The sequence below is a fragment of the Anas acuta genome, chromosome 7 (genome assembly GCF_963932015.1).
Source record: "Anas acuta chromosome 7, bAnaAcu1.1, whole genome shotgun sequence".
Lineage (NCBI taxonomy): Eukaryota > Metazoa > Chordata > Aves > Anseriformes > Anatidae > Anas > Anas acuta.
In genome coordinates, this window is record NC_088985.1 from 5,223,527 (window position 1) to 5,243,804 (window position 20,278).

General features: G+C 37.5%; 2 protein-coding genes across 4 annotated transcripts in view; one reads left to right on the forward strand and one right to left on the reverse strand.

The window, feature by feature from the left end:
• TET1 (tet methylcytosine dioxygenase 1) overlaps positions 1 to 5,151 on the reverse strand; it is an 84,952-nt gene extending 79,801 nt beyond the window's left edge. Inside the window, exon 1 of the mRNA XM_068688868.1 lies at positions 4,071 to 5,151. The gene's annotated coding sequence lies outside the window, so the exon portion shown is untranslated. The remainder of the gene's footprint in view (positions 1 to 4,070) is intronic.
• SLC25A16 (solute carrier family 25 member 16) lies at positions 2,109 to 18,773 on the forward strand. 3 transcript variants are annotated; one of them, XM_068688896.1, is made up of 9 exons: positions 2,126 to 2,458; positions 2,774 to 2,866; positions 5,148 to 5,281; positions 7,049 to 7,112; positions 12,829 to 12,950; positions 13,470 to 13,536; positions 14,291 to 14,453; positions 15,332 to 15,400; positions 17,169 to 18,773. In XM_068688896.1, exons 1-9 carry the CDS (start codon positions 2,359 to 2,361, stop codon positions 17,323 to 17,325), a joined length of 969 nt encoding a protein of 322 aa, XP_068544997.1. In that variant the 5' UTR covers positions 2,126 to 2,358; the 3' UTR covers positions 17,326 to 18,773. The 3 variants fall into 3 exon arrangements, with proteins under 3 accessions (XP_068544998.1, XP_068544997.1, XP_068544999.1); XM_068688897.1 differs by lacking the exons at positions 15,332 to 15,400; positions 17,169 to 18,773 and adding an exon at positions 15,006 to 15,325 and having other exon boundaries at positions 2,109 to 2,458; XM_068688898.1 differs by lacking the exons at positions 2,126 to 2,458; positions 5,148 to 5,281 and having other exon boundaries at positions 2,801 to 2,866.
• The last annotated feature ends 1,505 nt before the right edge of the window (positions 18,774 to 20,278 follow it).

The window sequence follows — 20,278 nt, forward strand, 5'->3', positions numbered from 1 at the left end:
AGACCTGTGCGGTGTCAAGAGTTGGGCTTGATGATCCTTAAGGGTCCCTTCCAACTCAGGATATTCTATGATTCTATGAGTGGTTGGAGAGCTGCCAGGCAGAGAAGGACCTGGGAGTGATGGTTGATAGTCAGCTGAATATGAACCAGCAGTGTGCTCAGGTGGCCAAGAAGGCCAACGGCATCCTGGCTTGTATCAGAAACACTGTGACCAGCAGGGCTAGGGAGGTGATCGTCCCCCTGTATTTGGCTCTGGTGAGGCCGCACCTCGAGTACTGTGTTCAGTTTTGGGCCCCTCGCTACAAGAAGGACAGCGAGGTGCTTGAGCGGGTCCAGGGAAGGGAGACCAAGCTGGTGAGGGGCCTGGAGAACAAGTCCTACGAGGAGCGGCTGAGGGAGCTGGGCTTGTTCAGCCTGGAGAAAAGTAGACTCAGGGGTGACCTTATTGCTCTTTATAAGTACATTAAAGGAGGCTGTAGCGAGATGGGGGTTGGTCTATTCTCCCACGTGCCTGGTGACAGGACGAGGGGGAATGGGCTAAAGTTGCGCCAGGGGAGTTTTAGGTTAGATGTTAGGAAGAACTTCTTTACCGAAAGGGTTGTTAGACATTGGAACAGGCTGCCCAGGGAAGTGGTGGAGTCACCATCCCTGGAAGTCTTTAAAAGATGTTTAGATGTAGAGCTTAGGGATATGGTTTAGTGGGGACTGTTAGCTGTGAGGTTGGACTCAATGATCTTGAGGTCTCTTCCAACCTAGAAATTCTGTGTGATTCTGTGATTCTGTGAAATTCTGTGATTCTGTGATTTCAAGGTAAGAAGATGAAGTGATAGTAGTAAGAATAAGACTTGAAGGTGTAAATAGAGTTTAAAAAGGTTTAGGCTAAACACAAATTTCACTGCTGAGTTTCATTGTGGTAGTGTTCCTCTGAGGAGATGTTCTGTTTAATTTTGCAATACCAGTTTCTTCCTGCTTTCCTAAAAAGTACCCAGTCATGGTGCACACTTCCCTAAATTACAAGGTCTGATGAAGTTTCTTCCTGAAATACCTCACCGCTGTCAAAAATAAGCAACAGGACATTTATGTGGTTACCAGATTTTTCGAGCTGTTTGTGAAACTCTAGAAGACTTTCAGCTGTCAGTATCGTTGCAACACTTGGGTGAAAACAGTAGATAGAAGAAATTGTTTACCGTTGGGGCTGTCCAAGCAGTGTGATTGATGTGAAGTTCCTGAGCAGAATCCCAGAAGAACACAAACTGACTGGAAAACTGTATGAACACTTACTATAAAAATGGGTATTCAAATAACTCTTAATAGGCTGGTTGATTTTGCATTGGAAACTTCAACAGGGCGACCTGAACAAAAACTATGAATTGCTGGTTTATTAAATGTTAAAAGGCTTGAGCTGGCTGCTGTAAAGGGTGTTTCGTATTCTCCCAGCAAGAGAAGTCTCTGCACATCCTTGATAATGTATTTTATTATTGGAAAAAAATGTGTATTACAATAGCCACTCCCCAAATAAGTAATGATCGAGCATGTAACCAACCCAGTACTGAAACAAACTTATTTTTAAGCAAGGTAATCTGTTAAAGGGGGAAAAAAAATAATGTCTGTTGAATGCAGTTTGACACAGCTGAAAGCAGAATGTTCTGCACACTTGCACCTCAGCTCAATGCATATGGGGCATAAAGTATAAGAAATGTGAGTAACTGCAGAAAATGTATTGAAAAGCTGACAGTATTAACTTGCTCACTAATGTCTGGCTTCAGGTACACTCCTTGCTTGTGATGTGCATTGGCATTCATTGCATGTTGAATTCCTGTCCTCCAAATGGTTTTTGGTAAGCCCTGTGCAGTGTATTTATCAGAGACGCTGTGGACAGCCTAACAAGTTGCGCAACGCTCCTGATAGCTACAAATACGGTACTGGTTTTGATAACTCTGACTGCGAGATAATTTTTTCGATGCAGCGTCTACGTCCCTTTCTGATGCATTTCGAAACTTGAGCGTGGGCGCGCTCAAGAACACGAAGCCACGCTGATGCAGACTGACGCAGTTTAAACGCTCGTGGTGCGGCCGGCTCGAAGCGCTGGCCCAGCGGAGCATGGGGTACAAGTTGCACCTCGCGGGGCCGGCCTCGCTTCTGCTGTGCCGTGCTGTGCGGCGCTCTCCCCGGGCGGGACGCTGCCGGCTCTGACGCCATCGGCAGGCGCCGCAGCGCGGCCCGGCGGCCGGAGCCCGGCGCGGCGGCGGCCGCGGGGAGGGTGCGGGCGGCCCCGGCTCCTCCCCTGCACCGCAGCGGCGGCTGCTCCGAGCCCAGCCGAACCGAGCCGAGCCGCCGCCGGCCGTGCCCGCGCTGCCCCATGGCCTCCCCGGCGGCGGCGGGGCCCGGCGCTGCGCTGCCGGCCGGTGCGGGTACGGCGCGGCGTGACTTCTACTGGCTGCGCTCCTTCATCGCGGGAGGTGGGTCCCGTGGCTCTGTCCGAGGGGTGCGAGGAGAGGGGAGAGGAGCCCTCCTTCGAGGGTGAAGGCTTCGCCCAGCGCTGCGGCTTCAGCGGGTGGCCGCCCTTGTGTGCAGCACGCAGTGAGCTTAGGCAGTGAGGCTGCTGGGGTTTTGTGGCATGCTTCTAGAGGATGTCCCCTAATTGGGGCCTTCTCGACTTCCTATGTAAGCTTCCTCTCTCCCACTCCGTTTGAAAATGCACTAGGAAATCCCTTATTTAACTGCTGACTTGAAGAACTTTGGCATCCCATGGCTTTTTTTCTCCTCTTGGAAAGGTGTCGCAGGATGTTGTGCCAAAACAACCACTGCACCACTGGATCGAGTAAAGATTTTGCTGCAAGCTCATAACCACCATTACAAACATCTAGGTAAGATGGCTGCTGCGTGTCTAATTCTGTTGTGAAATGCAATGTCTGTCATTTAGGTTTGTTGAGTTATTCAGTGATGAAATGGTGATAAAGGTGCTAATCAGACAGAAGGTCATTTCCGTTTGGCAGCCTATATTGCAAGCATTTAAAAACGAAACCAACCAACCAAACTGCCCTTAAACGAGAGATGTTGAGCCTGTACAATTAAGTTGCAGCACTGGTTGACAAGTTAGAGATTGAGATGTCAGAATAATCCTCCATAAGGCGGAAGAGCTGGGGCTTGATCCTCTTCTTACTGAAGTCAGCAGGAGATTGGTAATCACAGGTTCAAAGCTTGGGATCATTTATGTAAGACCTGTCACTGCTGCTAACTGTTACTGTGTTTACTGCCAGTACCTGCCTGCAGGGCTTGTGTGAGTGGGCACTTTTCAGAGCTTGGTGGTCCTCGCAGAGGGGCTGGTGATACCATGACGGTGACCACTGAGTCCTGCCAGGCTCGTGCACTTACCCTCCCTGACAGCAGTGTGATTGATGCAAATTGAAAATAAAAGTGGGCTGGTGCTTCGCAAAAGGTGCTGGCGATCTGCATTCAGCATCTGTGTTACATCATGGTGAGAGAGTCATCTCAGAATTGTCAGCATGTTCAGAACCGTTCGCTGTGGGGCTGTAACAGTGCCCTCTCGTGCATAATGTTAGACATATTTTGTCATTTGGTCTTGAAATACACGTCCTAACTTACATCCAGAAATTCAGGTGTGTGTCCAAAAAAAAATAATCGAGTTAGTTAACATTACATGAAATGAAACTTCAAAATTTGTAACTTAAAGAATAATGATCATGTTTTCAAGGCTTGAAAAATAAATCTTGCAACAAAATTCAACAGATATATATTAACTTTGATGTATGAAAAAGGGAAACATGAGGCATGTGGCAGCTTGGTAATGCAATCGCATAAGTACACATTCAAATCTTCACTTTAACAACGGAAGGCTGAAATAATTGGTTTAACTAATAGTTTAAATTATTACTTTGTACTGTGCCATAGTTGGCACTAGATAAGGTAGAATTAAGACTAGACATAGTTAAGTTTTGTATTCTTCCCCACTTAGAGTTAAATATGATTCTGATTGTTAGAAACGTGTCTGACTTGAATGCGTGTCCTTGTTACGTGTAGGCAAAAAAGATAATTATATGGATAGAATACCTGTATGCGCAGAGATCCGGTGGGTGGGTTCATCGCAGTCCTCACTAAATGTTTTTACTGTCCCTGCTCTGTGGAGTTCATGACAGCTGGATCTCAGAGCATGTATTGAAAGGAATAAAAAACAGTAACTCAGCATTGCAGGGTAGAGAGAAATTCTAGTCATGGTGTAAATATTTTTTCAGAGGCACGTAGTAGGTGCAACCTCTTAAAAACAAATACACTATTGTATTCTTAGAACCCCAGAAGCTAATTAACATTTGTTTAAATTTTAAATGGAAGTTTATCATTTTTTTTTCTGCCTTCAAGTAAGGTAGAGGTGGAAGCTTTTCTCAGGTTCACCTCTTCTTAAGTAGTTGCATGTGGAAATTGTTCAACTGTTATGGTTTATTCCTTTATTTAAAAGAAAAAAAATCAACTTGATAGCAGTTGTTTATAACTAATAATATGCTTCTCCTAAAGCTGTTGGTTTTGCCCTAACTTTATGTGATCTTGCATTATTTACCACCCATCAAAAGGGAGTAGGATTGCTTCTTCTTTGAGACAGGAAGTATAAAATGTTGAAGTAATGGGAGTCTTAAACTTGTTTACTTCATTTCCTCAGTAATGGCATTTAATCTCTAATTTAGCATGTGACAACAATAGGTTGTTTGCCCATTATTTTAGATTTGTTGTAAGGTTTTTCATTGTTATTGTTAATTGACTTTTGAATTGACTGAAATGCAACTCAACAGGTTTATTTCCTTCAGTTGCTAGTCTTAGCTTTTGTGGGTAGCTATTGTCATTTGCAGTAGGATTGGTGGCAGTCCAGGCGAGCATGAGGCTTGAAATATGTGAATGCAGAAGGAGATTCACTGAATATAGGAGGTGAGAAAATTGGTAAAAACTTAACCTTAAACCTCTTCCTTCTGGCAATATTTTGGCATTAAAAGTGGGTTTTCCACTCTCCATAGTTAAAGGAGCAACATGGTTGGACTTTACTTCTATGCATACTGTCCTGTTTTACTTGCTTGAAACTTTTTCTTTTTTTTTTTTTTTCCCCAGTGTAATTGTTAAATACCTCTTTTTGCATTGTGGCAGGAGTGTTTTCTACGTTGTGTGCTGTCCCCAAAAAGGAAGGTTACCTTGGGTTGTATAAAGGAAACGGGGCAATGATGATTAGAATCTTTCCATATGGAGCAATTCAATTTATGGCATTTGACCAATATAAAAAGGTAGTTGAATTTATTTTTCTCTTCTCTTATTTTTTTTTTCTTTTTATCTGGCTGCAATGAATACAGATTTTTACGTGATCAAAACTAACACTGAAACTTTTGTTTCTTACTGGTTAATCTGCACATCTTTCATAAGGTTGCTTCATTTTATCCAAATCTAACCATTAAAAATTTCAGAGCAACAGTGAAACTGTTTGCAGTGCTGCTTAAGGAAAAATTCCAAACAATTCTTGTTGCTTTGTATTGTTGATTGTGTGTGTTTTTACACACACACACACACACACACACACACACACACACACAAAGGTCATTAAAGTCTTCTGCTAGTTAATTTTGCTAAAAATATACCTTTGTGAAGAAAGTAGGAACAAAATACAAAACATAACCTTTCTATTCTTTATTATACTGCATTGGAATTCTTAGTACCCGATGTATGGAATAACTTTAACTTGAAAATCTGTCTGGCTATATTACTGTTATGTTTGACCTGAGAAATGACTGTCAGTGTCAGGCTGTAGATAAAAATGACCTGGAAGAGAAGGTGCATATTTCAGGGGGCATGTGTGATTTGTGTATTCCTTTCAACTCTTATGCATTTAGTCTTTCATAATAAATATCCATAGCATGTTTTAGAAATCAGATGTTAGCAGGACTATGTTTTTAAGTTTATATATGGTGAAAAATATAATTTTACTGTTAGCAATGAGGAATTTCATAGTTGAAAGGTCAGATTTAGTACCCAGTGAAGTAAATTGTAGGATTTTCACTGAAGACAGCAAGATTCAAATTGTGACTTCCCTCCCAGAAGAGGAAGTTTCAGAAGGCTCACACAAAGAACTAACTGTAATGAGCTTCATATGTTCTTTTTTTTGTGGTGTAATTGTAAATGCTGTTGATCAAAACGCTATGCTTGTTTTATATTGTGTTGAACAAAAGAGCACATGCCGTGCTTTATAATGAAATGATTTGTGAATCCACACATTTCAAGAAACCATTTAACGTCATAGCAGTTTCTTTTATCTATTATTTGACGACAAACATTCAAGATAGTTTGGAGCAGTGTGTAAAAGGAGGGGGAAACAATCCCATAGAAGGACCTCCACAGGAATAATAGAGGTCTTTAAAAGACGTTTAGATGTTGAACTTAGTGATATGGTTTAGTGGAGGACTTGTTAGTGTTAGGTCAGAGGTTGGACATGATGATCTTGAGGTCTCTTCCAACCTAGACAACTCTGTGATTCTGTGAATATATGAAATAATCCCATGAATGATTCTTCGTAGGAAAAACTGCTTCTTAAAACTGCGTAGTTCTTTGACATAAGTCCGAAAATTGTTTTCTAATTTCCTTGAAGGACTTAATGTAATTTAGGAAGTTCTCGTTCAAATGTGTAACTTTCCAATTTTGCTCACTGTCCTTTGTACTCTGTCATGCGAAAGAGGTAGTATTCAGTTTGCCTTGTTTGAACTGGATTAAAGATAACTAAATAAACAATCTAGTGTCCAGAGTAAATAGTACAAATAAGTTCAACTAATCATTCTGCCTTGTTAGAAGTATTTTAATACTTGGGTGTTTTTAATAAGAAATTGGTACCAACATAAAATTTCAAAAAACTCCTTTAACAGTAATTAGTGGTCTGGTTTGAATTTGTAAGGTTGTAAACTTCTTATAAACAGCTACAGGGTTTGCATTAATGTGCCAGTAAATGGTGTGATGTATTTCCTTGTATTTTCTATATACAACTATTGTAAATGTTCCTTATTTTGTAGGTAATAAAGAAGCACCTTGGGATTTCAGGGCATGTGCATCGGTTAATGGCTGGATCCATGGCAGGTATGGTTTTGTACTTGGGTTTAAGACATCCTTTTTGCTGAAAAGCTAGTATCTGATTAGAGGATGATTTAATGTGTTCCCAGGTCAAACTCCTGCAAATTTGTATTAAGCAAAAATATATGTAAATGGTTATGGTAACAAATAGTTGCCTGGTTGAAAACTGTTTGACTAAGAGTATTCTTTAAAATATATTTGTTCCAATACTGAATTCTGTGCTAGGCTGTAAAGCACAGGTTTTATGGTTTTCCTTACAGCTTCTGAATAATGAAAAATGCAATCTTATCAGGATGAAGAGTAAAGATGCAGGTTTTTGTAGAATTGGCTCATCAGCCTGTCTGCCATTGCTACTAGGTTGAAAATAAGCCTGGAGAAATAGAGGGAAATGCAGCTGCTTAAATGGGTGGGTTCTTTGGATTTCCCAGAAATATTTATATGTTCAACATGCAGTGTAGGATTGTCATAATACCCCTTACAGCATATATGTGAACATTAAAAATAATTAGCTATCAATTAGTGCAATAACAGTAGGAAAAATAACCACTTTTAACTGCCAGTATATAATATGGTTATACAAGTCCATTTTTCTGTTGCTGGTCATTCAGCCAAAGGTAGCTAAGAAAAAAAACAGGGTAAGGTAAGTAATAGTGGACAGATTTTTAATCAAGGTGTTTTTTCATGTGTGTTTTTACATTGTAAAAGAGGCTTAATACAGTCTATTGACAGTCCTTAACTAGTTGCAATGTATTCATATGTAGTTTCTGTTTTTTCTTTTTTTTTTTCTTTTTTTTTTTTTGGAAAAAAGGATGAGTTATGCTAACTTCAGTTAAACTAGGAAGACTTTATGAAAGTATTTTGGTTTTGCATGCCATCTGAGAAAAGGAAAAGATATGTTCTAGAACTTGACTGGCTTTTTGTGTAAAAGAAGTGGAAATATATATATTTTCTTTTCTGTCTTTAACTGCATTAAAAATATTTTTCCCCAAAATTCGTTATTATTAGTTTTTTCAGGAGTCTTGTCAGAGACCAGGGACCTGACTTGTGAGACACTGTAAAAAACTTTGAATAATTGGTTAATTCTGCCAGTATTGGACATGCTGAAATTCTTCGTGTAGGTAAATTAATAGTATCTGACATAGCTTTAAGCACCCTTGTGGTTAAATGTTTTGTGTAGTTAGAGTAACAGAAATATGATGAATATACAGAGGATATATCTGGAAACCCTGATCAAATGAAATGCTTGGTGTGGTGCATTTAAGTACAATATCCTCAATAGTCTGGTACTGAGAACCCCAAAACTGAGTAGATGAGCTGGACTTAGGTGTGTAGTGAAATGAATGTAACACACAAGTACGGTAGTAGTGTGACATTTGGGGAGTTCTAATATTTGTTTATTAGGTTGCATTAATATTAGATAAGAGGGGAGGGTTTATATTGAGCGTGCCAAGAAGATACGTGGAGGAAGGAGGCACAGAGTCTGGAGTGTTAGAAGTTCTCTAGAATTGCAAACAAAAAGAGAGAAGACTCTTAAAAGCAACTGACAATATTTCTGGCTTTAACTCCCATGGCTTAGTCTCTTCCTGGCACCAGCAAAGGGATATAATCCTCTTTTTTTCGACGTTTAAATGACTGAAAGAGATAGTGAGCTGCATGCACCTCAATGTTGATGGAGAGGGGTCTTCACAGTTTCCTAGAACATAGTGTTATGCAGTTGAAAATGGCTAGCCCTTGGTTCCTGTTCCTTTTTGCCCCTTCTGTGCCATCAGACCACACAGCTGTCTGCATTCACTTTAGTGTGTGGTACAGATACTTAAATCTTGCTTATGTCAGTGTTTCCAACATTACTAACAGTCAACAGACCTGAAATCAGCTTCAGAACGGTGGGAAACTTTTGAGTAGCTTTTGTAACTGATAAACAGGATCAAAGGCATATCCACAGGGAAAAGCAAGGCAATGAGGATGGGGGCAGTGGAGTGAGAGAAAAGAAAAACCTATTGTAATGCATGTATTTAAGGAGTTTGAGTTAAAGTTACTGTGGAAACTTCAACTCTGAATTTCCTGGGCCTTGTGTGATTTAAATTTCAGCTGTAACACCTCATTAACAGATAAATGGCTTATAACTTTTTTTTTTTTTTTTTTAGAAAATACAGAACTGGGGAGAGGATTGAGAAATCACAGATGTTAGTGGGGTTTAGGAAACAACACCTGTATTACAGAAAGACTTTGCAAATCTAAATATTTTTCATTTTTCTTACTGACAAATCTGACTTGAAACAGAAATGTGTATTTCTTCCCCTGCCCTTGATTAACTCAAAAAAAATAAAAAAAAAAGGTGCTGAAATAGACTGGATGTTAACAGAATAAACATAAGTTCTGTGAAACTAACAGAGAAAGAGAGCATGGTGGTGGTTTGTTTGTTTTTACTAAAAGTGATTGGAAAACAGTATGGGGTAGGAGGGTACTGCTATCTCAATTTTAAGTAGTATCTAACTAACAGTTATCTAATTGAGTCAACATTTAAAAAGAATCAGTGCTGTTTACTTCTTCAGGTGCCATTTAGAAAGAAATACAATTATGTATTAAAGGCCTAGACATACTAAGACTTGTAAATTATCCAGTTCTTTAACCAGTCTGATGCATGGTCTTTGTCATCAGCCATGTCTCTCTCTCTCTTTGTATAGTTCCCAAAGCTTGTTTTTTTTTTTTTTTTTTTTTTTTTCTCCAGAAGATGCCTCCTTGATAAATCAATCTACTTCATGCTAGTGAAGGAGTATATTTCCTTGCAGGCAGTGACTTGTGTGTATCATTTTCCAGAATGTATATCTCTGAATGAATAATCTGGTAGCACTAATTTAGTCTATGTAGTTTTCGATGTAGTACAAATTGCATGATGTAGAAATCAGATAAAATATGTACAGCAGGTATGTTTGCAGCACCTGTTCTTTATAAACGTATTTCGCTTTTTTCTCACTTTAGATAAGTTTAGTTTTGATTTTCAGAGAAAGAAAATTACTAAGAATGGAGGAATAGTAGGGAAATCAGGAGACAGTTCAATACCCATTCGGCTAAACTCATTGTCAACTTTGAAAGCTTGGATGGCCTAATTCTTGTGCTTTGTTTATGCTGAATCCCAGTAAAAGTCTGTGTAACCCAGTATCTTGTCCCCAAGAGTGGTCAGAAGTGCTTGAAGAAAAATTAATAAGTGAGAAATGATCTTTCCCTGACAATTCCTTGACTTCAGTGGGGTAGGTACTTCTGAGTCAGCATTTGCATTGAAAAAGTTGCTGTATCTGAAGAAGTGGTACCTTACAGGAGGGAGGAACTACATCTGCCTTATTACAGTTAATTTAGATAAGATGCTGGGATTTGCCGTAGGTATCTCTGAACTGGGGAGAGACTTCAGTTCTGTCCTGTTGAGACAGAAATCTCTGCTATAGTTGGTTTAAGTTAGTTGAAAAAGACTTCCTCAAGACAGGGAATCAGCCTTAAGGTGTTGTGGTCCATCTTCTGATAACTCATAGCATTTAGGGAGTAGAGATGAGATTAGTATTCTTGTTGACTTCCCCAAAACGGCTTTCAGTGTCCCAAAGCTGGCCACCATTCCTCCCAGAAAAGATAGTGTCTCTTCTGACTGAGAAAATCTTGATCCTTCCCCAATATACATATGAACAGTAAGCAGTAACATGCCTCTTCAAGTTCCTTCAGGAAAGCATATTGCATATTTTGTGGTTTTATCATCCGTTAATGTTGGACGTCCTTTTTTTTTTTCTGTTTCCAGAATTCATGGCTAGAGGATTTTAAGATAAAGTCAGAAATAGGTCCTATTTAAAACCATGCGACAGTTTCTTTCAGTCCCCTCTGATTTTTTTTTTCTTGAATTGTGCTATTGTGCTGGTTTTGGACTTCTTGTTGACTACTTACTGCATTCATCAAACTTTGGGTTGTTCTGTTTGCTAGTCTTTGTACAGAGGATAGTCCTGGATACTTAGTGCATGAGTGGAATGAGAACAGGGATAAGTTTGTCCATGTTCTGTATTATAACTTTCCTCTGAACTCTAAAGCTCTAAAAGTTTTGCTCTTTCCTCCCCCCCCTTTTTTGAAACTGCTTGAATTCATCCATTTTACAATATTGCTGGACGTCTTGGGCAATCCATTAGGAAAAGGCTGCAGTCTGAGGAATTGCATTTAATAATGTAGGTCAGTGGAAACAGTTCTAAAATTGCTTTGGTGTTATAGAGCTTCCAACTTTTGAACCCTAGGGGTGAGACTGCATCAAAAATCAACGACAGAGTTCTGCTTTTTTGTTCAGAGGAATAGTCCAAAATGTCTGATAGAGGTGTTTTTGTCTTCTAAAATAAAAGCTACAGGAAGACACAAACTTTGCTCTCAGTTGACAGCTGACCAGTGTCAGCTTTTTGGGTAGCCTTCTCATGCTGTTAATTTTTTTTGTCCATTCCTATCCAACACAGATATTTTATGTCAGATAATTCAGCTAACTGGAGTTGATTTTTGTCTCTGTGGACATAAGTTATAGAGATCTTTGCTGGAACTGTTTGGTTTTGCCTGTTTCACTTTTGTCTCTTTTCTCTTGTGGCTTTCTCTTCCTCTTATGAAAGAGGGAGAAAATGATGCATCTACAAAAGAGATACCAGTAACAGAGTATTAAAACTTAGGAGGAACTGGTGATTTCCTGCCAGTGTTCCAAAGTGTGCCCGTTTTCTGTAGGATCAATTTTAAGGGTGATCTTTAGGTAAAGAAAAGCGGTTGCTAGGGAGCAGAATAGGCTTTTGCTTTCTTCTTTTCCCAGTATATATATATTTTTCAAGAGCCAGTGGTACACCACCAGAAAATAATCTGGTGAGTAAGCAGGTTTTAGTAAGCAGTTTTAACCATCCCCTCCAAATAATTTGTCAGAAACTGAGTGGTTTACCTCAAAGACTAGTGGTTAAAAGGAATTTATTATTCAGGTAAATATAATAGAAGTTATTCTTTGTACTGAAGGTGTGTTTCCAAAATGACGAGTTGGTCAGTTATCTACACAGTTTTGAAGTAGGATTCATCCAGTTACGAGCTAAGATTTTTTTTCTTTTTAACATCTTGTTAAGTATAGAAATAGCTTTTTTGGTCAAAGTTTTAAAACCGAAGTGCTGGTATAACAAGAACTATAAAAATGCAGTAATGCAACACAGTTCAGTGCTCTTCATTAGTAGGCTCCTGACTTCATTTTAAACGTCGTTAGAATATGTTCAGTATTTTCAGATGCAGTAGGTAAATGCATGTATCTATACCCAGTAATCACACTTGAATTCTGACAACTTTTTGGTAATTAAACATATAAATGGTGCTATTTATTAGGTAACAGAGGATTAGATTTTGTGGTTGCAGTCCAGTAAAGGCCAAGGCACTTGATTAAGCTGATGCTTAAGAGCCACGGTGAAGATCGCTCATGTGAATACAGTTAGACCCGTAAATCTTTGGAGAATCAAGGTTGATGTGCAGCTTCAGTGAACATCGAGTATAAATATAAATTCCTCTTGTGTTGCTGAGGTTGCTATTTGCTGATTAGAAGTGATTTTTAAGTGCTTCTTTAACAAAGTAATTTGTATATGCTATTATATTCACTGCTACAAACAGAAATTCTAATTTTCAAAATAATCCTAGATCCAGATAAGGTGTAGGTGAGTTTTGTTTGCTTGTTTTGTTTTTGTTTTTAATAAAGGTATTACAGCAGTGATTTGTACTTACCCTCTTGATATGGTTAGAGTTCGTCTGGCATTCCAAGTAAAAGGGGAACACAAGTACATGGGAATTATCCATGCATTCAAGATGATTTACACAAAGGTATTTTTTCTTTTAATCTTCAGTCCTGTCAAAGCAAAATATGCTCCTTAAATAATGTTGCACTGCATTGAAGTAGTGAACTGGTGGAAAATAACATGAGTTCATTGTGTGTACCTTGAACTTCTTAATGTAAAAAATTATCTGGATGCTTCCTTCTACTTTGGCTGCTAAGATGTAGCTAAGGCTTGTATAAGTGGGAGGTAAAAACAAACAACAGAGAGAAGTTGGTTTTCAAGAACATATAATAATGATTCCAAAAATTTGGGGAGGGATATGTATAATGCAGAAATGTCTCCTAGGTTATGATGTTGGATATAGATACTATAGATTCATTTTGCCTTCTTCATTTATGGAGCCAGCAGTTGTCCCCTCAGTTCTTCAGGCACAAGAAACAGCACCTGCTGTTAGCTCCTTGTTGCTAGTCAGATTGCTGTTGTGCAGATCTGTATGAACAGATTTGTAGCTTAAGACATTTATTGTATTTCTTGCCACAAATGTCCGTGTATTTTTCTTTCAAAGGAAGGTGGTTTTAGTGGGTTCTACAGAGGGCTGATGCCAACTGTTGTAGGAATGGCTCCGTACGCTGGTAAGTTAAAAACAACACAGCAATCCTTCAACATTTTTGTGTGCTGCTAAATTTGCTTGATATGCTCACACAGCTACTTAATCAGCTTCTGTTAAAATCAAGGATTTTGTGTTTTACTGAATGGAGAGGGGAGGCCATTGGAAGCATTTGTAGTTCTTTATCTAAATTGATCAATGTGTGTTAAAGCATCGTCAGCAGGCTTTCTGCAGACTTGAAGTTGAGAGGGAAAGAGGCAAAGTAGTTGTTCTCTTCCTCTTCTGCTTCCCAGTCTTGTCGTAAGAAAGCATGTAGGTTCTCTCTCAAACAGGTAAATCCACGGGAGGGCAGAGGCGGAGGCTTAGTGGCTCTCTGTTGGCTCCATCTCCTGGTGTCTTCTGTAAAAATGCTTGGCCAAGCTGAAGTAGGTGGTGTGAGATGGAGGAACAGCAGAACTATCTACCTAAACTACACTCACCTCTAGATGATAAGTGTTTTCCAGTTAAATAGATCTTAGGGGATTACTCTTAGCAGCAATTCAGTAATATAAAATCTGTGGTCTAGCTTATTTAAAGCATTCTTTTAATATTAATTATAAACGTTTATTTGGACAAACTTAAAGTATTATTTGTCAATTCTATTTCTTTCTGCTTAAGAAAACTTCTGATAGGATTGGAAAATAGTTTAATCTTGTAATTGCAGATTTTTGTTTATGATGATACATACATCAAATACTTTGCTCTTTTGTGAAAGTACATAAAATTAAATTTCCTTTTAGGTTTTTCATTTTTTACCTTTGGTACCTTAAAGAGCATTGGACTTGCTCAAGCACCTAACTTGCTTGGACGGCCTTCCTTAGATAATCCCGATGTCTTAGTTTTGAAAACACATGTAAATCTGCTGTGTGGTGGCATAGCTGGAGCAATAGCTCAGACGATATCGTAAGTTTGGGTATTGTTTGTTTTTTTTGCTATATAGCTGTTTGTTCTAGAAAGTGTTTTTCATGAGAATGACTTTTTCATGAGTCTAGTTGTTAGTAAGGGTTTTTAATCAGACACGCTGCAATTATATTGCTTCACTTAGTAAACATCTATTTAATTCTCAGGGGGGTTAAAGATAAATGCATTGAGTCAATTAAATTCAGACAAAACTAAAATCAGCTGGAATCTTGTGCGGTAAACTATGAAATCTGGAGTGGGAACATCATTTGCAGAATTTTATTATTCCAATTTACTTCTAAAATTATGTAACCTGCAAATCTATAGAATCTACAATAACTTAAACTTTTCTTTTGTTGTTTGGCATTACCTTATTATTACTTTGCCTCTTTTCTTCCATTCTCATGCTGTCCTTGTTATATTTTCTTTTGGCCATAAACCAAGTGAATTTGAAAGACATTCGTGACATTGATTTTTCACTAAATCACTGTATTACAAATGTCACAAATACATTTTCTATTAATCTTTAAACTGTTAATTTTATTTTTGATTCAGGTGTCTTCTCCCTCCAGCATTTTACAGACTGTTTTATATTCTCATCTGATCTTCATGTGTCTTCCTTACTCATGCCAAATGGAATACCTTAAGGGATCTGATTTGCTGATTTTGATTGTATAGGGAAGTCTCTCCTTTTTGGAGAACTTTCAGCTGTGTTGAGAATCTAAGCCGGATTCCTGACTCACTGAAAAGGGAGCTTGGAAGTTGCACGTGGACTTCTGTACTCTTTTTTTTGTTTAAAAAAAAAAAAAACAAACAACACAATATTCTCATGTAGTCATCACACATTTGGTTGAACTGCTGTTCAAATATCTCCTCTATAGATACCCTCTTGATGTAACTCGTAGGCGAATGCAGTTAGGAGCGGTTCTTCCAGATTCTGACAAGTGCCTGTAAGTATTTCCTTTTCACCTTTGGGAACTGAGTTCCGAGATGTCTGAGCAATGTTAAATTCTTAGTTTAAAAGTTTTTTTTTTTAAAGAGTTATTGTAGTGTTGATTTCATTATGCTTTTAATCAAATATGTGGTTTCCACACAGTTAGTCAAAAGCTGGGGTTAAAATAATAAAAATCACATACACTTTGTTTTTACTAATACCGTGTTTGTATGAATAGGTATATATTTCATATTTTAACTCAACTAACTCATCCTTAGTATCCGTAGGATCCCTGAGAGACTGCCTGCTTCTCCTGAAATGAGATGTCTCAAGGCATTTCTTTAATGGTGCAGAATCTGTTCCAAAAGTTGATGTTAAATAATATTATTCTATTTGACTTGCTTTATTGACTTCGCTTACAGTAATGTCACATGCACTGATTGTAGTTGGGGTTCCTGCAGGTTTTTTAGTCATATGCTTCAGTCCAGTAGAGGTGGAAGTACCATAATATCCTTCAAATCATAGTATTAAGTCAGTTGTCATCTTGAAAAACATTCTGAGTTTCAAATTCCCCTAAACAAATTAAACTTCAGGAAAGTTTTATCTTGGCTACTTCACATTTTGTGGAATTGTGTGTATCTGAGTCCAGTTATGAGCCACCTGCATGATGAGTTGGATCTTACAAGCAGTAGTCTCAGTGAGCTTTCATAAATACCTTAGATGTTGCTCACTGTGGAAGTTACTGTTCTGTTTTTCATTAACAGCGTAAGTTTTGTTTTGTTTTGTTTTTTTCCTTGATTATTTTCACTCCAGATACTTTTAAAATAAAAATGTGTTACTTGTCCTTGGGCTTTTGCTTCCTGTGTTTATGAGAATTAATGCTTTTACGATTAGGCTTCCAAGTTTACCAATTCCGTTGTGACTGTGTTTGGGGAGAGAGCTGTACCTTGAAGTATAGTAGACAAATGTCTTTAGCGGACAAGAGGATAAAACAAGAAAAATACTGAAATTCTGAGGCACACTGAAGATATTCTCAAAGAGTAATGTCTTTAATATCTTGGAGTGCTGAGCACCTTACAGGTTTTTACTCGAGGGCTTTGCATTATAATGTCTTTGCTCCGTTTCAATATAGCTATGTGAGGAAAATCTTTCGCCTTGCATACCTTCCACAAATTCTGCTTCTAATAAGGTCAAACGTTATACTTAACATGCATTAGTGTCTCTCTCTTGAGAGAAAAGAGGTCTTTGCTTGGGGTGAGGAGGCTACACACATGCAAGATGTAGAAATCATGGCTAACCAAGCTTTATGTGCAGAACTTTAGGAGAAAATAAGGGAATGGAATGCAAAACCTAAATACTGATATTTCATACCAGAAGTGTGCATTGGGCAAAGTATATTGTTTTTGTTACTCTGTATTTGCATTGGTAAGCCAGAAATGGTGCTTCATAACTGCCTTCTGCCAGATAGAAAATGTGTGGCCATTCTGGTGTAAAATTTCTTACTACGTCTGCTAGGGCAGATCATTTTCAGACTGCAGTGTCTTGATATGGGATTGCACTGTCCTCTTTCTGATTTCCAGCCTTCGTGTGCAAACGTCTTGCAGAAGCTCAGACTGTCTTCTGAGTCCTGAAAGGACTGTCATATTCTGCTTTATGGAGTCATTTTTTTATTTTTAAACATAGATCTCTTGGGAATCAAGTAAAAGAAGTGGTTTGTGTTTAAGAAAGTGATTTGGCTGTTAAATGCATTTATTCAATAATGATTCAAGTTCTTATTTTTCCAGTACAATGGTGCAGACACTGAAATATGTCTATCAACAACATGGAATACGAAGAGGATTATACCGTGGTCTATCGCTAAATTATATTCGTTGCATTCCTTCCCAGGCAGTGGCTTTTACCACATATGAACTTATGAAACAATTCTTGCACCTCAACTAAATTTTCTGAAGCTTTAAGATAAAACTACACTATCAGTCCTCAAGTGTTATTGGTGAATAAATTACTTGAAGTTAAATATATGATACTGTGGAGCTGCTGTTGTATGACAACTTAATTTTATTTGCCAAAATGTAGTTAATTTTCTGGATTAAAACCAGGAGACAGATCATAATAAGTATTAGTTAGCTATAAACATTTTTTGCACTTGATCTTGTAGCCTTTATTAGATTAATGTTAAGAATTACACAGTTTTAAAATTACACCCACATTTTATACGGGTTTCAAGCTGTTAGCTATCTAGCTTTATCACCATTCCAGGAGTTATATACATGATTGTATTGCTTTTTAAGCTAATAGACATCTGTTCTTTAAAATTTAATTTGATTAAACTAATTTGAATAAAATGTAATGTTTTTTATATTCAACTACTTGCCAACTCTGCGGAAGCTAAACTCAGTAGACCACAACTTTACAATCTTTTCTTTTTTTTTTCCTTTTGTACAAATTTTCTGTATAATAAGAACAATGCACATATCTTCAGATGGGTACATATGAAAGTCCTTTCAGACATTTCAATAAACTATGACACAAAGTATTGAACATTATTTGTAATCTTGCAATTTGGAAAGCAGTTTATTTGCATGCATTCTATTCTAAAAAGAAAATGCTCTATCTACATAAAGAAAAGCAGGTGGAACTTGTACAATGACAAGTGCTAGAAAAGATCTCCTTAGGGCAGTTAGTATGGGCCTAATCTTGCAATGCATTATGAACCTTTTATGTGGAGCTTAATGTTCTCAATTTAGTTTATTGTAGGCTGTAAGTATATTATCTACTTGACAGTACTGGCTTTTGTAAACAGGTTTGTCCCTACCTTAAAATGTGGTGACAAACAAGAGCGCATGCTGCTGCATTTACTTATTTGGGCATCTGGACCATATTCAACCTCTTGGGGAGGATGTGAGGAGGAGTAAATGAAGGTTGTATTGGGAATCTGTAGATGTGTGTATGTATTGTTTCTAAAGTATGATATGCAATAGACTTACATTTTTCTCCTACTACAGTTCCTTTTGTAGAAGGAATTGTTTTCCACATTTGTTAATACATAATCTGCATTGGTACTTTTGATTTTATTCACTTGATTCAGGAAACTGTAAAGCATTTGCTTTAAGTGATGTAAATTATTTATTTATTGTAAATATTTTAGCAGTGTCCTTTAAGAATTGGTAATGGTTTTGTTAAATGAACTGGTTGATGATACCATGAATTTGCTTAAATTTGACAAATTTGACAAGCTGGATTTTGAGTTATATATCCCAAACCAACTTTTATGGCTCATTTTTTTTTCCAGTTTCTTAAAAGTATATATTTCTTTGATATTTAACAATATAGTTATGGACAGAGAACAAGATGTATTTGAATTTATTTTATTAAAATTTTTGAAGTAATATCTGTGTGATTTTGTGTGTTGTAGCAAAAAAAAAAAGTTTATGAAATTATCTGAATGTTTCTCCTTGTAGTTAAATCTGCATAAAATTGTCATTCTTAATTAAAAGAGACAACAATTAAGATTTTTGGTCTGATTTTTAGTTTGACTTGCAGGAAAACAATATTGCAGTGAATTTTTATTTCTGAAATAAATTTCTAATTTATTTTTAAACTACCCTTCTGCCACTGTTTTTCTAAATTTACTGGTTTGTCAGCAATTGGACCTCAAAGAACTTGGTGATCATTAACATACAGTTTTATTTTCAAACTATTCTAGTTCTTCAAACGTATCAGCAGCATAACAATTGGAAATGTGCTTGGGTACTTCCTTTCTAGAAACTTTAAAAGTTACTATAAATTGGTGTGTGAGTGTGTTGGTTCTTTCTTGATTTAATTGCTTCCAAGTCATTTTTAAAGGTTTGCTGAAGGTGGAGAAGATGTGTAAGAAAATATTTTTGACAATGCCAAGATTTAGTTTTTCTGTTTATTTGGTGGTATAGATAGTTATTCCAAATGACTTTATTGAATGAAGAAGCCTCAGTATCTTTTTTTAACCACATTTCCTTAAAATCCTAATCATAATAGTCTCATAACTGCTAGTGCTACCCAATGAAGTACTTAGCTTCTGTGAAGAATTGGTTATGTAGTCTTGGATAACACTTTTAAAACTCTGTTAACCAAGCTATTTCAGATACTCTTTGACATAAAAGTTTATGTGCAGGTTTATCCATAGTAGTTCCCAAAAATCGCAGTCTGAGTGTTTGTTTCCAGTGATCAAACACTATCTTTAAAATAAACTCCCTACTTCAACTATTTTCTCATAATGGAAATTTCTGCCTGCTGTAACTAACTAAGGCATTTATACAGGAATGATGGTAACATTTTCAGGAAAGTTAGACAGGAAAGTTTGCATGTATTTGAATCTTCTTTTTACACTGATAATTTTCAATATTTCTTTGCATTGTTTATTCTCTAGTGTATGTGAAAGGGAGAAGCAACATAAACGAATCTCCAGAATCCAAGGCTATCAAATGTACAAAGTAAAAATTGCTGTGAAAGTAATGTTTTAATACCATTCCAAATTATGTGCCTGTGCATTTAATAGTATGGCCATATTAACTATTCAGATAGCTTCTATTAGTGGCTGTGCGATGGAAACTATATAATGTAGTCTTTTCCATGTATATCAGGATTATCCCAAAGAGCAGGCACTCACTTGAGTACGACCTTACCTTGCAAAATTCAAGCTTGGATTCTCCTGCTACGGTGCATTACCACTTGCCAAATCTGTCTTTGAAGGACCGGAGGGCGATACTGTTTCCCAACGTTCGGCTACATTGAAGAGAGGCAAGACCAAATTGCAATTACATAGCTTTTATAACATTTTAACGACAGAATGCTCATATTGATGTGTCAAGAATAGATCTAATACCTGTGTCCTTCAGTCCTAGCGGTCTTGTGACAA

Coding starts and splice junctions, on each gene's coding strand:
- SLC25A16 (XM_068688896.1), top strand. CDS start 2,359: ATGGCCTCCCCGGCGGCGGCGGGGCCCGGCGCTGCGCTGCCGGCCGGT. Junction 2,459..2,773: donor GCGCTCCTTCATCGCGGGAG/GTGGGTCCCGTG, acceptor CCTCTTGGAAAG/GTGTCGCAGGATGTTGTGCC. Junction 2,867..5,147: donor CCACCATTACAAACATCTAG/GTAAGATGGCTG, acceptor GCATTGTGGCAG/GAGTGTTTTCTACGTTGTGT.